The sequence below is a fragment of the Daldinia caldariorum genome, assembly GCF_022478825.1.
Source record: "Daldinia caldariorum strain CBS 122874 unplaced genomic scaffold F4812scaffold_1, whole genome shotgun sequence".
NCBI lineage: Eukaryota > Fungi > Ascomycota > Sordariomycetes > Xylariales > Hypoxylaceae > Daldinia > Daldinia caldariorum.
The window spans coordinates 1,945,198-1,961,069 of record NW_025953037.1 but is presented as its reverse complement, the minus strand read 5'-3'; the positions used below and the strand labels follow the sequence as shown (position 1 = coordinate 1,961,069).

Genomic DNA, 15,872 nt, shown 5'->3' with positions numbered 1-15,872 from the left:
ACAGCATCGATTTCTCCTTCCCGAGCCTCTGTGGCACCGAGTGACTTAGTACACGTATATTCCATGAACTTACATGCACCTAAGGTATAGTAACTTACTGTAGGCATATACATAAATACCCAAGTGTAAGGTACCTTAGGTTCAGGTAAGTGTAGTGTAAAGTACCTTATCCAGATATCATTGGCCAAAGATATTTCATATGTACTTAATATTCTAAGTTAGGTACCTTGTCGTAAAGGCAAAATTTGCCGAGGGGCTAAAGTACTACACCTAAAGAAACTTAGGAAAGTACGATTTGGAAAAGTGCACCTGGGCAGTTGGTACCAACTTGGTAGAGGGCAGGATATTGAAAGGTCCAGTGCTGAAAATAGCTTGGTGGAGGCCCCACTATTTGCAGTCGAAATTTTTTGTGTGGTTGATCGCAACCAAGAGAGGCACAAAAAATCTTCAAGATCTCAAAAGACGAACGGACCCTCCCCTTCTTTCTTCTTTCTTTCTTTTTTCTTTTCTTTTCAACGACTTGACAACTTTATCGCCAGCTCGTCACCCAAAACTCCCCCCCCCCCAAAAAAAACAAAAAAAAGAGATTCAGTTATAAAGTACGTTCTTTACAGTTCGTACTTCGTTTCTGTTCTCGCCAAATTTTCTTTCAGGACAAAAACACCAAAAAAATTCGGAAAATTAAAAAAATCCACCATCATCACCATCTGCTAAGGACCTCAATCCACACTCGCCTCATCTATCGACGCGCATTAGTCCTTCTTTCGAATAGGTACCATTCTCAATATTTATGACCTATTTGCCCACCTTACGGTAGAAAGTGATATCCAGAAGCTCGAGTACGCTTAGACTTTTAGATCATCATCACTTTTCTTTGAAGTCCCGACGACAACCTTTGTCAAAAAGGTCTTCATTCTCTTGCGATCATTATTCCTTGATCACGAGAACGTAATATTCTTGCAGCTCTCTTTAATTGCCTGGTGCGCTTTTCCCCTCCCCCTCTCCGCTCGTCTGTCGCTCGATCAAGTCACAATCGAACCCGACCTCGTTGCGACTTCCATTTGCGCTTTGCTTTGACGAGCATTTGCACCGCGTCCCCTGTTGTTTTTTATCACCATCACGCTAACCTTGTGGCGACTTTTCTAGTCAATCAATTTTTCGTCACGATGTCTGCTGCTCCCATCTCCGGCGCTGTTGACCAGCTTGCCGCTGATCTTAGCAACACCTCTCTCAACGGCGGTGACGCTAAGCCTACCTCTATCAACACCAACGTTGCTCCCGACGTTCACGGCGACGAAGCTGATGCCGCTGGCGCCACTCCCAGCTCCGCTCAGACCCCTCACCCTGCCGCATCTGCATCCCTTTACGTTGGCGAGCTTGATCCCTCCGTTACTGAGGCAATGCTTTTCGAGCTCTTCTCTCAGATAGGTTCTGTTGCCTCCATTCGCGTTTGCCGTGATGCTGTCACTCGCCGATCTCTCGGATATGCCTACGTCAACTACAACACGACCGCGGATGGCGAACGAGCGCTTGAGGAGCTTAACTACACCCAGATCAAGGGGCGCCCGTGCCGCATTATGTGGTCTCAACGTGACCCCAACTTGCGCAAGAGCGGACAGGGTAACATCTTCATCAAGAACCTTGACGCTGCTATCGATAACAAGGCGCTTCATGACACATTTGCTGCTTTCGGTAACATCCTGAGCTGCAAAGTTGCTCAGGACGAGAACGGTAACTCCAAGGGATATGGGTTTGTGCACTATGAGACGGACGAGGCTGCAGCTCAAGCTATCAAGCACGTTAATGGAATGCTGCTTAACGAGAAGAAGGTCTATGTCGGTCATCACATCCCCAAGAAGGATCGTCAGAGCAAGTTTGAGGAGATGAAGGCGAACTTCACCAACGTCTACGTCAAGAACATTCAAGCCGATGTTACTGACGAGGAATTCCGAGCGCTTTTCGAGAGGTTCGGAGACGTTACCTCCTCCTCGTTGTCCCGCGACAATGAAGGAAAGTCTCGTGGCTTTGGCTTCGTCAATTTCACTACTCATGAAAGCGCAGCCAGGGCGGTTGAAGACTTGAACGGCAATGACTTCCATGGTCAGGACCTCTATGTCGGTCGTGCTCAGAAGAAGCACGAGCGCGAGGAGGAGCTGCGCAGGTCCTACGAGGCTGCCCGTCAGGAGAAGGCGAGCAAGTACCAGGGTGTTAACCTTTACATCAAGAACTTGGATGATGACGTCGACGATGAGAAGCTGCGACAGATGTTCGCTGAGTTCGGCCCCATCACTTCCGCAAAGGTCATGCGTGACACCGTTACCGATTCCGAAGATGATAAGGAAGGAAAGGAGAAGGAGAACGTGAAGGAAGAAGCTGACGAGGCCAAGGAGGAAGGTGAAAAGAAGGAAAAGAAGCCCGAAAAGAAGCTCGGCAAGAGCAAGGGTTTTGGATTCGTGTGCTTCGCCAACCCTGATGACGCAACGAAGGCTGTGGGTGACATGAACCAACGCATGATTAACAACAAGCCTTTGTATGTAGCACTAGCTCAGCGAAAGGACGTCCGGAAGAGCCAGCTTGAGGCTAGTATCCAAGCTCGCAACCAACTCCGGATGCAGCAGGCTGCGGCGGCAGCTGGCATGCCTCAGCAGTACATGCAACCTCCCGTCTACTACCCTCCGGGTCAGCAGCCAGGCTTCCCTCCTCAGGGTGGTCGTGGTTTGCCTTTCCCTGGCATGGGTATGCCCGGTGCCCAGGGTGGCCGCCCCGGACAGTTCAACCCTAATGCTTACGGAGGGCCTCAGGGAGGTCGTGGCGGACCCATCCCGCAGTTGCCTCCGAACATGTACATTCCCGGCCAATTCCCACCTGGCGCCCCGTACGGCCAGCCTGGTACTCCTCAGTTCATGGCTGCCATGGCACAAGTGCAGCAGGCCGCTATCGGCGGTGGTCGAGGTGTTCCGGCCGGCCGTGGACCAATGCAAGGTATTCCTGGCAACATGAGCATTCCGGGCGGACCAGGCGGTATTCCCGGCTACCCCCCTAACGCCCGACAGGGTGGTCCCGCGGGTCGTGGTGGACAGAACCAGCGGAATGGCCAGGGTGGCCAGTTCCCTCCCCAGGGCGGACGTGGCGCCTCAAACCAGCAAGTTGGCGGTGCCCCGAACGTGCAGCAGCAGGACCTGACTCCCACTTCACTACTTCACTCGCAACTGCAGAATCAGACCACTAACCCCCAACAGCAGAAGCAGATGCTGGGTGAACTCATCTTCCCCAAGATTCAGGCCATCCAACCCGATCTGGCAGGCAAGATCACTGGTATGCTTCTAGAGATGGACAACGCTGAGCTGGTCAATCTGTAAGTCGGGAAAAAAGCTTGGTTATGACATTTACTAATACGTTGTAGTATTGAGGATGACGGCGCTCTCCGAGCCAAGGTAGAGGAGGCTATGGCCGTGTACGACGAGTACGTTAAGGCTCAAGGCAACGCTGAGGGCGAGGTCGGGAAGAAGGAGGAGAAGACCGAGGAGAAGGCAAACGCATAGTTGTAGACGCTTACACCCAGAAGGTTTTTTTCGACGTACTGTCCTACGAGCATGGATTCTGCCTAATACTTGGTCGATTCGGAGCGTCGATTATTTTTTCACGACGGGTCACGGAAAAGTTATGATTTTGATGGTTTATGCGTCCTGGCGCGGACGACTCGGTATTGATTTTTTTTCATCCCTTTTCGCATCTCATCCCTCATGCCCTCTACAACTATCATGTCCTTTTACGTCGGAATGGATCTCTTCGTCCTCTAGGTGCCACTGCATCTAGTGTCCGACTCGAGAGACATTTTTCTCGTACTATTTGCATGTATTGATAGACTATTTGCTCCTCGCTCAGAGCACTGGCCGGAAGCTAGGGTTTCGGTCATCAGGCGTTTGTGGTCACAGTCGGTCAGCTTCATGGTAATTGATAACCTGGCACCGAACGGAAATCAGGCGGCACCAATGATTCTGACACAATACCCCCTCCCTAAGGTTGCCGAAAGGGACATCTCAGAATGAAGCAGAGGTTATTCTAAACAGGAACTTCTGATAATGAACAAAAAAGATTTCTTGCACTATTCTTTGGAACATGCTTGGTGATACGTAGATACCTACCTAGAATACTCTTGCGGGCACATAAGAATGAGCGAGACATGTATGTATAAAGGTATGTGGGTATGGGTGGTTATTATTTGCTGATACTTACAGCTATCCATCACACCGCGGCTGTGGTTGGTGTCCATCCAACAAAACCAGGCTAGAAAAGGAGAAAACTCGGTCGTTACGCTGCACGGAATTTCCGCGTCAGAAGATGCGTTGTAAGCGCATGTAGATATCGAGATCCTCGTCGTACCGATACTACAAGAATTAGTTGAGGCTAGGCAGGTAGTAGAGGGCCACATAACGTACCTACGCGATACGGAGGCTTTTGGCTATTATATGCGGTTTTATACCAAGGTACTGGATTGGACTCTACTCTATTATAAGTAAATAGTACAATAATACCTATCTTACCTAAAGCAACAGATAGGGCAGACAGGGTCAGGGTTTAACGAAAGGTGGATACTAGAAGTGGTCTGATAGGACGATCTGCGTACTAAGATCGAATGCCATATGAATCATAAAGTATTAGGTACCTTGATAGGGAATATGTTACGATGGTTTAACCAGTTGTAAGCTCAGGTGTTTGTGTACCAGTTACCTTCTAGTGGTTGTTTCCCTATACTGCCCGAAATGGATGCATCAGGCACATAAAGTTCAGATGTTTTTGTACAAGGCATGCCATACCTCTATCCCACTATACGAGGTTACCTAGTTTCAAAGCTGTTAACCTTTACTCGAGAATATAAAAAATAAAAAATAAATTACATACGTCTACATAATAATAGACTTGGTACGGAATTTTAAACACTTACATAATTTAATTAAAGTACGAAACACCAAAGGGAAGCTGCCCAAGGAAAAAAGAAAATAGTCGGGGTTCCCACCAAGCAGTTGGAAGAAGGCAGCTGGAGCCCTGGAGCTTAACCCTTACTACCTCCTACCTAGGTACCTTAGGTAGGTAGGTAGGTTCCTCTGTATAGGTAATACCTTAGGACAATGCATACCGTACCCGTAGTTCCTGCTTTCCCCAAGGTTCTTCTCCTCTCATCACAGTCATCATCTTTCCATGTTGACATCAATTTTTCACCCTAAATGTCTTGGCAAGTAGAACAGTGAGGCCTCCTCTTTTGGTATTTTCTGTTCCGAGTTCCGCTTTCTACGTTGGATCTCCTTTCGGGAACCTGCAAAAATCCACAACCTGTATCCCAAATATCCCACCAAGCTAAAGACAGCTACCATAGTAAGCTTGTTAAACCGCTAAACATAGGAGGTACCTAACCTAATAAAAAACAACTAAAAAGAACCCCACATCATCTGAGCCTGAACTCAACTCTTTTTTTAAAAAAAATCTTTTTTTTCTTGCCCCGTCGTTCCTTTCCGTCAAACCCACATCGCTCTCCCAAGTTGGTTCCAATCCCCAGTTCTAGCTTCCCTTCTTCCCTGCCTGGAACCTACCTAGGCACCTAAGATATCCGTTTTTTTCTTTTTTGGGCTAGCAGCCATGCGCAAAGGGTGAAGGCTCAATTCCGGGTTGAGACAAGAACGCAATAACCAGAAGGATCATCAGCGCACAATGATATTCATCCGTCTCCATCGAAGACGCCCATTTATTATCCCACGATAGCATTAACCTGGCGTTTCTCGATTGCAGCGTTTTTACACATTTTACTAATTCAAGATCCCGTCGTAATACACGTCTGGACCTTATTAACGTGATTTGACGCTCATCTCTTGAGTACCTCCTAACCTAAACCAACCTACTTCCGGCAGAAGTATTCGATTAAACGCCCTTCAATTCGATATCTATCCAGGTACCTACCTATATATTGTGAACAAGAGCGTTATCTCGAACTTCCACCAACCACGACTGCGCTAAATATCTATCACGATGGCGGGCAACAGGAAGTTGATGTCTCTCGAGGCAGCGCTCGAGGAGGAAAGGAAAGAGGTTGAGAACCTGGTCTCTTCAATGCAACAACCTAGAAGACCTCCATCGGTTGGCGCTAGATCTCCCTCTCCATTTACCAGTCCTCGATCGCCTGTTCGAAGCATGTTGGACATTGGCGAAGTACCCAGAAACACGACTCGGAGCCCTCCACCGCAAGGTCCAGTTCGCAGCATGCTTGATGTTAATGGCCCTCCTATCCAGAGGAGAAGTATGTTGGATGTTGGGGGATCATCGACTAATGCCCCGTCGAGTACGCACACATCGCCGACGCTATCTTTCAAATCCCCACTTGCGGATAATTCGAGTCGTAGTAGAAGCATGTCAGATGCGGCTTCAAATCCCGTGATAGACCTAGGGCCACGATCGCCACCTCTACCAAGCCCGAGATACAATGACCCGACGTCTGCCTATAAGTTTCATGATATACTACCAACCAACGTTGGGCAAGCTATGCCAATGAAGCGTGGTCAAACTCCCATGCGATCAAGCTCCATCGGGGAAGCCCTTCGTGGCCCTGATCTATCTAATCTAGTACTTCCTGGAGAACGCGGGCGCTTTTCGAGGAAAACAAACAAGTCGAAGTCTCCCAATAATCGTTTTAGCCTGCGCTCGAATTCGCCATTTGGAAACCCTTCCGGACGCAACCAGACACAGGATATTATGATGACTAATGGTCAACCATTAGATATGAATAATGCGTATAGAAAATTGTCAGACGCCAATTTACTTTATGGTGGCTCAAACTTAGCCGCCCTGGCTCGTAAGCGGCAAGATAGTGAGGGGCACGGTCGGATAGAAAAGGATAATCTAAGTCCGTACGGAGAATTACTCCCGGATGAAAGTGATGACGATGTTGGCAACTCGTCTGACGAAGAGATGCAAAGAGGAAGGAAACTCACCCCTCGCGCCGAGTCCCAAGACAATGGCGAGGGTAGCACAGCAAAGAGTCTGCTTGCCGCTATTGAAGATGAGCGTAAGTTCATTAATATAGTATATGCTGTATTGCCCCAAAACCCCCAATTTGACTAACAGTATTACTAGGAAAACATGTCAATGCTACCCAACCTCAATACAGGTCACTCTTTGACGAGCCTAAAATTACGATTACAGGTCCCACGGGAGATAAGGGGAAGCTGGGAAAGGGTGGAAAGCCAGTGGTTCAGCCGTCCACTAGTTTTGATCAGGAACCTCTGTCTGGAACACAAACTCCTTATGACCCGGATCTAGACGCCGACGTCGATGCAATCAAAACCGCACAGAGCCTAATATTATCCTCCACGCCGATTCTCTCAACTCCTGAAGTTCACCGCTCTATTCGTATTCTATACCGTGGTGAATTCAACAGGATACAACGGGATGCCGAAGAAGAACACCGACGTCTACGCAAATATCTAGTCGCGACGGATCTCAGTGACGAGTCTACCCACGCGTTAGAATGGGCTGTTGGAACTGTGCTCCGCGATGGGGATACATTGATAGCCATGTACTGCATGGACGAAGAAGCTAGTGGGTCTGTTGATGCCAGCAACATGGTACCAGATGAACCCAAGGCGATGAAGGAGCAAGCTATGGCCATCAGCGCAATCTCGAAGGGAATGTCTAGGCCCTCGTACCGTACCTCTAGTCCCGGTCCGTTTAAGATGCAAGGATCCTCCATGTCACCTCGTATCCGAGCTATCGATAGTACTGGTAGCAACAACCCCTCCCCAGCGCCTAGCTCTCGCGGAAAAAGCAAGTTGCAAGAAGAGAGAGATCGAGCTGTTCAGGACATCACCGAGCGGGTGTCAAAACTGCTTCGGAAAACGCAGTTGCAGGTGCGGGTGATTGTGGAAGTGATTCACTGCAAGAATCCCAAGCATCTGATAACGGAGGTGATCGATATCTTGAATCCGACGTTGGTGATTTTGGGTAGCCGTGGCAGAAGCGCCTTAAAAGGGTAAGTTAAAGCATACCTAATATAACTTCACACAACTATGGATAGGTATGGGGGCTAATGTGATATTATAGAACTCTCCTTGGATCTTTCTCGAATTATTTAGTAACTAAGAGCTCGGTTCCAGTCATGGTCGCGCGTAAACGACTACGTAAGAAGAGCAAATACCAGCCACCGCCAACGAAACAAGTGAATAACTTGGCCAATCCATCAGCGAGGAGTCTCGAGATGGCAAGAGTTGATTAGTCGTTTGACGACCCATCAATTAGACGCAAAGCTCGCAGAGCCAAGAAGCGCAAAGCCCGTAGAGCTCGCAAACGTCACCGAGCTCAAAAGAAGGCAAGAAAAGCGTAACGCCAGAATATGCCCCTCGTGTCCATGTCAACTATCCGAAAGGTAGATAATAAGCGGGGACACAAAATTCGGGTAAGATTCTACTCGATATATATGCGCATCATGCGAATCGAGTTGGCTGCTACTTAGATAACTACTCCATTAGGGCGTGCATTCAGGGTTATGAGGTTATGAATTTATTTATTTTTTTCTACTAAGTCGTGTTTCATGTGATAATCAGCGATAGGAAAATAATTAAATCACGTTCATTTGCGCTTGACGTGTGTGTGAATATAAGATTGTGAACTCCGTGTAGTAGGTATATATAAGTCATAGTATTGTACTCAAGCCTCTAGTTACGGGAGTATGTGAACATACAAGCATATTGATAGAGATTTAAAGAAATTTAGGGAGTAGGTAGTAAATGGGAGCAGCGGTAGCCTACTTTAAGTTACGCTGGAAAGGGGCTGAATTGCTTCACGCGTAAGGGATAAAGAGTATCATGGCCACACCGGTCCTATAAAACTGGCAATGTCGAAGACCTAACATCAAGTTCCGGTCCAAACCGGCCGCTTCGAGACGAGCGTGGAAGTCTTGCCTGTGAGCGGCTGGCTTGCGGGCCCAAGCTCATGGGAGATATGGTCTTGGTGTCCTGTGGAAGAGATACCAAGCGACACAGAAGGGAAACTTCACAGCGTTACTGCGCCCTACCATTATACATTGAGTACCTGGTACTAATCCAGTCAACCCCTATCGTAACTACTGGGGCTCCGGTGGCGATGAAGTTGATGTCCTATTTTTGACATTGGCAAGTGCCATTAGCTATCTTCCACCGGACTAGATTTCTAAAGATCAGTCGAACGCTTGATTTATAGCTGAGCTATCAGATAGGTACGATTTGACTTGGCCAATTTCAGGATTTCGTTGCTCTCAGCTGAATATCATGCCTGTTACAACTCAGTCTTCTTTGTTTGAAGGTATCAAATATTCCTGGTAATTCAAACCTATCACTTTGTGACACTTCGCTTGTCGTTACGAGGGTATTCCCAACGCTCTTCCCCCACATCGGGTAAGAGGTGCGTCCTCAACTCCTAATTGGTTGCAGCATATAGCCCTATTATGACTGGTGGATGGTATAGGATTCAAAACTATTTTACATGTACTCCTTAAAAGATCAACATTTGCGGCTATAGTGTATCTTTACCCCTCAGTGGTTTTGCTGTCATCCATCTATCTATCTTGATGAAAATGGCTTGATAGCATTGCACACTCTCGCCTCTTCCATATCGAGCAGCTTCCCAGCTCTTTTCTGGCCAGCATTGGAGTTTAACTTGATATACCCTCTACATTACTTCACCACATTACTTATTCTTTAATTAGGTACTACTCCTCTGTGTACGACGAGTATGACCAATTTATGCTACAGAACACCGCTGCTATAACGGTGCATGTGAACATCACACCTCGTATCCACGCCGAACCTCAAATCGAGATACCCACCTTTCTCTTTAAGACGAAACAGCTTCGAAAAGAAAGTGCCTACGTTTCTACTCGGAACTATACCGGTGCTAATCAGTGCGGGTCTCAGATTGAGAGTGACTAGTATCAGCACTCCCTTCCAACGTAGCTTGTCAATAATGACACTCTAAAAGACATCCACCTCATGAGAGCTTGTCGACGTGTCTGATATACTAGTATAAATCGTCCTTCTTTGCTTTTGCCCTTTTGACTGATGGAACTGTCCTATCCATGGAAGACCCCGCTTTGCTAAGCAGCGATCTTATGAGAATACTAGTTCTTAGGTCTCTCCATTTCACCACCTTTCAACGTGCTCAGCAAGGTAACCCTCTTCATGCTCTTAGTCTATGATTTTATACATTGGATTTCCATTGCTAACAGGAGCAAGCATACGTCGCTATAGGGCCTGGTGGATACCTCCAATGGGGAGAACCAGAGGCAGCATGTGTACGGTTCGGGCGACAAGACGAAATACCAAGACGGGGGACATGAAAGAATTACACATAGTACATGCTTGATCTTGACCCAGTACCCACGTTTCCAGCCAGCATGAACTGCGAAGTTACCTCGGGGTCTTGCAGCATACTGTTTTGTTGGTGCGTAGGCAAAAGTCGTTAACAAGTTCTCCCCATCGTTTGGTTTTCATGCTACGTGAAGTGCTGTCCCACTACTTACACAAAGTAATTGTGCGTCAAAAGAAAAAAGAAAAGGGGGAAAGATACCACAACATGTAATACAAGATGGTCGTTGGCCCTTTTGTTACCTATTGGGAAAAGCTATAAATCGGTGGCTGTGTAGATTACGTTGGGATATGTTTCAGGTAGGACAAGTTCTCGAAGACGGAGTTAGCGAGGAATGTTGATAAAAAAAAGGCCAGGGGTTGGTTTGCCCATCTATCCATTCCTCTCCAGGTTACCGGTGGATTAACTCAGACTTCCAGGTTGTACACTGGCATCCCGGAACTGTCTTAGATGGTATGTCTGGCTTGATCTTTTCCCCTTTCTGCTACCCTGCACAGTATATCAAAGTGAGAACAGACCTCTTCTGACTTTGAACTCACTTTTTTTCGGTCAAAGTACTGGTTCTGATGGGTGTCTCCCAATGCGGCCAGTCTCCTCACATCCTTATTCTATTTGTGAACGCCCAACAAGGGACCGGAGCATGGAATAATATTCCTAGTCAATATCGCCACGCCAATCTGATTCTATCATCCCTGACCCACCTACCCTATCGAGTATTACGGTGTGAAATGATTGTTATTAAAAGACGAAGCTATTAGACCAGCAGACGTGGATACGTGTACTAAGCGATAACAGTCGGAATACCGTAAGGTAGTGTCCAGCTGATGTCAAGAGGAGCAGCTATACCTAGAACAGTCATAAGAGCTAAGGAAAAGAGATATGTCGTCATCTGATAATAAGTTCAGGGTATTGTAGAATCTCTTTCATGAAATGGACCTCGTGACTAGTAGTATTGAGAATTTGGTGAGGCTAAATCCTTATTTTGGAATGAAGATGAGATAAGGATTTATTAGCCCCCCCCCCCCCCCCCTCAAAAAAGACGTTGAAATAACCAAGGTCATGCGTTTGTTAATCGATAGGCAATAGTGTATGCCTTCCACTTTCAGGTACAATACCTTATTCTTGCTACCTTAGGTTAGGTATTGTAGGCCTTGACAATGCATTGTTGATAGTGGAGTGAAACACCGCCGCATGAACCGAGTGGAGGGGGAGGAGGGGCAGAGGTAGAGAGGGTTAGAGGGGGAGGGGAACCTGGAGGAGGGATACCTAGCCCAGTACGTACCCTACATACCTAAGAGCGGCAGAGCGGGTCTCGGTCGTAACAAATGACCGGGGGGTGTACCGGCATCTAGCCAACTGCGGGGTGATAAGTGATTCGATGGTGCGATAGTGCGATAGTGCGATAAGATTCGACGTTATGGCAAGCATCATGATGTGTGATGTGCGGGGTAAGAGAGTATATAATCTCACGTAGGATAACAGGTATGTATAACTTTTAAAATCTCCAGCACGTAAACAACTTGGATAGGAGGTTAACTTGATACTTAATAATATAATAGGTCACCAGGCCATATTCGGCTACTTATCCAAGCTACTTATCCAATAATAATGTGATACAGGCCAAATGTTTATTGATTGAACTATATCAAACTGACTTCTGGTTTGTTTTTCAGAAACGCGTCGAAGTGCTTGTAGCTGGAGTTGCGCTAGAATATGATTGGGTGGTGACTGTGAAAGATGATTGGTTCATGCAAGCACTTAACTCAAAGACAACTCATAGGTTGATTATCTTACTATGATTGGTCGAGAACTTATGATCGCATTCCTTCCGACGCTACCTTGACAGGGGGGGAGGGTGGAAGTTACGAAGAGACAAGAGACAAGAAAGGATGTACCATATTTAGGATATGACTTTGATAATGGAAGTTACCTTACTTTACCATAGTACCTAGGTACCTTAGGAGGTAGGTACCTAAGCACCTAAGGTATTGTACAATATTGACTCACTCACTTATTCACTGGCTGTCTAAGTCAAAGTCCACCGCAGGGAATGTAAGCTAGGTACTCGACCCTTATATATACGTAACCGTACAAAGTAACCAGATAATCAACATATTATCGCCCTTTCCTGTCCAAGTGCATTCCCCAAACAGGCTATTATAAAGTTTAAAGGTATTGGCCCTCGCATCTGGTCTGTCGTACAGAGACCCAAAAAAACAAAGTCAATTTATTGGTTTATCAGGGACCTCCTGCGACATCCCGAAGGTTGGAGGGCTAGAGGGGTCCTCAAAGCGAGATCTAAGTGGTTCAGCGGGAAGGAGTAACCATAGAAGGTTGAGATATGTGCAGAGTTTCCCAGCCTCTCAATTTCGCACAGCTGTTTCCTTCCATTTTCCTCTACCTACCCACTTGCCCTTTGGAACTTGCCGGCGCAAACGATCCTGCTCCCCTTTGGCTCGTAAGAGTCTACCTGCCTACCTTACCTACCTAAGATCAAGGTAACTACCCTCTTTGCGCATCTTTGCATTGCATCTTTGGTAGTTCACCTTCCCGCGACGGGCATCGTTTCATAGGATCATCTTAACTACCTCTAGTAGTTTGAGTACCTTACCAGGCTTACCTACCTTAAGGCTTACATAGCTCACTTTACCGTGCTCGATATACCAGATACACCTCAATACCTTGACTCAAATACCTTCAATCAAGTATCAAATATTATAAGCGCGGAATTTAACAGCTCCCATCCAAAAACCCTGACCTATTTGCGAAATCGCATTGTTATCGTGCCTTTTCTTTAGCCGTTCAACTTGAACAAACTTGCCTACCTAGACCTAACCCAACTTTACATGCCTGACACCTTCGTACCAACATAATCTACCTACCTCTTTACTTCCTGGTCGCGTTAGCTGGCTTCGCCGACGATAGCATCCCGACCACTAAATTCGATACTATATACGACCCCAGAGCTTGCCTGGCCGGTCGTTTCCGATCTCGATGCGCCCCCTGGTAGCTATCGAGACTCATAATCACGTATCACTTCTTAGCGTCACTATTGCGCCCGGCACATTCCTCGCCGCATTAGCATTCACTTTCATCTTTTTTTCCTTCTATCTAATTTCAATCGGTCATATACCGCTAAGGAATTTCCTACCTGTGCGCCTTCCTCGGTTTTCATTTCAGGTACCGTTATCTATTTTACCGCAACCCCAGCCGAAATTCGAGCCACTACCGCAACGGAAGGCGCTACCTCCCATTCGAAGATCGCATCCTCAAAGGTCGCATCCTCAAAGATCACATCCTCAAAAAGCCTTACCAGCATTACCCGCGCCAGAATTTGTTACAAGCTCGGAAAAGTCCCTGGTACCGCTAACGAATAACCGGCCTACAACGCCAACCCAAAGTTTGCGCTCGTTATTTTCCTCGCACCCCAAGCTAGCGTTACCAAGCTCAATTACTAGCCCAAAGAGCAGCTCGAAGTCAACTGCGCAAGCCGCTCTTAAAGAAAATGACGTCCATGTACTCCGAGACCAGCCGAGACGACACAAGCTTCGTGACTCCAATGTCACCGTCGCGACAGAAACATTTCGGGTTCCCACCGGTAAATTTAGGCTTTGGCTTCTCGGACGAGGATATGGACCCGCAAGACGAGAGCGACATGGACGACATGTCGGTGTCCGATCGCAACTACAGTCCACCGGCTTGGCGAAGGCTTGAGAATGGGGATCGATGGTACGGAAACTGGCGAGAGAGTAGGGATATCTTGGGCGCTTTCGACCAGCCGAGGCGCATAAATCATACCAACAACAGCATCTTCCAGAATGACATTTTTGAAGCAGCTCGAAGGACGCGCTTACCAACGGGAAGTCTGAGTCCCGAGAAGGGTGCTACACCTGAACCCGAAAGTCCTACCGAGGATGAGACACTCGTCAAAATGAAGAGCGAGTCGCCGTCCAATGGACACATGAATGGAGGGACTATCCAAGATGATATGATGGCATCCATATCGCCTAGTGGCGTTAGGGATAATTGTAGGTTTTGGGATTCGATACACCTGGGTATGGATGCTAACTTTAACCTTAGATATTCGATTAGCTCTGCGTGCTGATATTCAACAAAGAACAGAACCAATCGAAGCTATTATCAACTTTCTGAGATCGAAATCATGGGGCAATATAATCGTCGCAACCTTCGTTGCGTTCCTATCAATGACGGCCATCCGGACGCTTTTCCAGCCCGCACCGCCGCGACCGTCGCCTGATCTGGTCAAGGTAGCAGGTATTGCTCGCTCCTTCGAACCATTGATCTACTACTCAGAGAATGGCGTATCTCAAGTTGGTGACCTTCAAGCAACCGGTGTTGCGGTGTGGGACCTTGGAGAAAGCGTTCGATCAAGCAACATGACATCGGCTCCTATCATCGTGAAGTCACTTGACGAGCTCTCGGAAAGCTTGAAAACTCTAGCTATCGAGCTTACCAAGTTTTTCTCCAACGTTGACGGCGATATTGACAGCATATTGATCGTCATGGATTGGGCCAGGCGAGAGCTATCGCAGGTGCAGGCTGTTCCAAGCCAACCTCTCTCTACAGCATTCGCCAACATTCACACCCTCCTTTCTCTAGCTGGCATCTTCGAGAATCCGAACACAGGGATGCCGACGCGATTGGGCGATATAGCGACAACTATGTTTGGCATGTCGCAACCTCAGCGAACTCGGTACACGCTTCAACGCACATTTACAGAATTCCTGTCAGTCTTAGAAGAAGCCATTGAGAATGAGCTTCACCATTCACTGTCCCTATTCGCCCTATTCGAAGCTATCGATCGCCAGTTCCTAAACTTAGCTCGTGTCGTCGTGCGAGAATCATCCCAGCAAGATGAGCAGCATGCCGACTTCCTCTCTTCGTTATGGACGCGAATCTTAGGCCCTAAAGTGAGTGAGGTCAAGAAGTATGAGCGCAATCGCGAATTACTTCAGAATGTGCGCGAGAAGACGGTACGGAACAAAGGAATATTAGTTGAGCATAATGGCAAACTACTTAGCCTAAAAGCCAACCTTGAGACTTTAAGACGGAAGCTGGTTTCACCACTAGTACGAAGTGTAAACAGCAGCACTCTCTCCCTTGAGGAGCAGATCAAAAGTCTTGAAGATGTTGGTGTCTACCTCGAGAACCTGCGCGCGCGCCAGAGGGGCAAACTAATAGAGATGGTGCACGGAAGTGGCAGCGCCAGGGCTAGTATCGCAGGAAGCGCGAGGTTAATCCATGACCAAGGGAGTTGGGCTTGATGGTATTAAAGCGGGAATATAAATAAAGGTTCGGGTTGCTTTGTGATTATTAAAGCTCCGGAGTTAAAGTTGCGCGTACGGGTTGTGCGGGTAAGTCCAATTTCGTTCTTATACACCCGCTATTTTTAATAAGGGGCCATCTTTGCTGACTTTACTATGCAGGATACTCATAAAGAGCGGACTTGGGAACTCTACTACAGT

General features: G+C 47.3%; 3 protein-coding genes across 3 annotated transcripts; all 3 read left to right on the top strand.

Moving 5' to 3' along the window:
• Window positions 1-1,166: 1,166 nt before the first annotated feature.
• Window positions 1,167-3,542, top strand: F4812DRAFT_454490 (polyadenylate binding protein; the record flags this gene model as incomplete). The annotated part of the gene is made up of 2 exons (XM_047936657.1): window positions 1,167-3,355; window positions 3,404-3,542. The coding sequence occupies 2 exons, from the start codon at window positions 1,167-1,169 to the stop codon at window positions 3,540-3,542; spliced, it is 2,328 nt and encodes a 775-aa protein (XP_047794991.1).
• A 2,479-nt stretch (window positions 3,543-6,021) lies between these two features.
• On the top strand, window positions 6,022-8,260 carry F4812DRAFT_454489 (uncharacterized protein; the record flags this gene model as incomplete). The annotated part of the gene is made up of 3 exons (XM_047936656.1): window positions 6,022-7,054; window positions 7,123-8,017; window positions 8,089-8,260. 3 exons carry the CDS (start codon window positions 6,022-6,024, stop codon window positions 8,258-8,260), a joined length of 2,100 nt encoding a protein of 699 aa, XP_047794990.1.
• Window positions 8,261-13,891: 5,631 nt separating this feature from the next.
• Window positions 13,892-15,671, top strand: F4812DRAFT_454488 (uncharacterized protein; the record flags this gene model as incomplete). The annotated part of the gene is made up of 2 exons (XM_047936655.1): window positions 13,892-14,414; window positions 14,467-15,671. The coding sequence occupies 2 exons, from the start codon at window positions 13,892-13,894 to the stop codon at window positions 15,669-15,671; spliced, it is 1,728 nt and encodes a 575-aa protein (XP_047794989.1).
• Between the last annotated feature and the right edge of the window lie 201 nt (window positions 15,672-15,872).